The sequence below is a fragment of the Equus quagga genome, chromosome 14 (genome assembly GCF_021613505.1).
Source record: "Equus quagga isolate Etosha38 chromosome 14, UCLA_HA_Equagga_1.0, whole genome shotgun sequence".
NCBI lineage: Eukaryota > Metazoa > Chordata > Mammalia > Perissodactyla > Equidae > Equus > Equus quagga.
Window position 1 is genome coordinate 83,930,089 of NC_060280.1, and position 1,440 is coordinate 83,931,528.

Consider the following 1,440-nt stretch of genomic DNA (forward strand, 5'->3'; position numbering starts at 1 on the left):
GAGGTCTGGCTTCAGAACTCACTGAGGCACCCGGCGAGTGCCGTGAAGCTGGGGGGCTCAGGGGCCCACGCCGGTGCCAAGCGCTGGCTCAAAGTAGGTTCCAGGTGGTCTCAGGTGGGTTTCCCTGAAATTCTGCTGACAATGCCAAGAAACGTCAACGCAAATAACCAAAAACCACTGGAGGGAGAAGGCGAGCCTTCCTGGAGATGGGCGGGCCGGCTCCACAGGAAGAATACGCTCCCGCCATCTGTGGCAGGATCAGCTGCCATCTCAGAACAGAGAACGTGCAACAGGCACCACAGGGACACGCTCTTTCCAAAGTCACCAGGAGATATCTGCTGCAGTTTAGCACGTACACAGCAGGTCGACCCGACCTCGGTTTCTGAGAAGAGAAACTTTTCTTCAAAAGAGGAAGACTTCAGAGGAAGGGAGGAGCTCAGAGGGCGTCCTTCGCTTTGGGACAGCGAGTTAAAGCAGACGTGCAACGTGTGCTTGTCAGGCCGCAAGTCAGGCTGCTCTGCTTAAAACAAAATCCAGGCCAGAGCAGGTTTACACCAGGACAGCTCCCTCATGCACCTTAGTATTTTAAATTGGTCTTACATCAAATCTAACCCGCAGAGTGATGGGGTGAGGAGGCGGAGCCTTCAGGAGGTGATGAGGCTGTCAGGGTGGAGCCCCCTTGAACGGGATTAGCGCCCTGATAAAGAGATCCCAGAGAGCTCTCAGCGCTTCCAGCAGGTGAGGACACGGCGAGAAGACAGCGTCTTTGAACCAGGAAGCAGGTCCTCACCAGACACAGAATCTCCCGCACCTTGATCTTGAACTCCTAACTTCCAGAACTTCCAGCAATAAATGTGTCATTGAGCAGCCAGCACTCTTGGTGTTCTGTTCTAGCAGCCCAAACTGACTGAGACACCATCCAGCTGAGCAGGCCTGCGAGCCCTCGCCCTAGAAATGGGCTCACTTGCACCCAGGGGACCCACGACATCCAGGGTGCGTCTATGATGTGTCACAGAGGGCAGGTGGTTCTCGTCTCCAAGAGCCGAGGGGCACTCAGGTGTGGACCCTCAGCCCTGGGGTTCAACAGGAACATTTCCGCTCACAAATCCAGTACGTAGTTATGTCGCAAGAGAGGTCATTCCAGGTGCCCCCTTGGTTCATGCTGGCGCAGTCCTCGTCGTGGAGGTTGTTGGGCTCCTCCGGGCCCCAGAAGCTGCATGGAGGAAACAGGGGGTGTGGGTGGAGCAGAGGGGATTTTCAGGGCAGGGAAACTACTATTGTGCATTTGCCAAAACCCAGAGAATGTACAACAGAAAAGGCGAACCCCAGGGTGAGCCTCAGTTCCCAATAATGTGTCCACACTGGTTCACCGACTGGAACAAGTGCACGACACGCATGCAGGACAGCAGCACCACACGCACGCAGGACAGCAGCACCACA

The 1,440-nt window shown here is 55.7% G+C and overlaps 1 protein-coding gene across 2 annotated transcripts in view; it reads right to left on the reverse strand.

Annotated features, from left to right (window-relative positions):
• Nucleotides 1-829: 829 nt before the first annotated feature.
• The window catches only part of CLEC17A (C-type lectin domain containing 17A), an 11,493-nt gene continuing 10,882 nt past the window's right edge, over nucleotides 830-1,440 (reverse strand). For both annotated transcript variants that reach the window (XM_046638383.1, XM_046638384.1), the window contains one exon: nucleotides 830-1,213. In XM_046638383.1, the coding sequence (XP_046494339.1) occupies nucleotides 1,136-1,213 (78 nt within the window). In that variant the 3' untranslated portion in view covers nucleotides 830-1,135. The remainder of the gene's footprint in view (nucleotides 1,214-1,440) is intronic.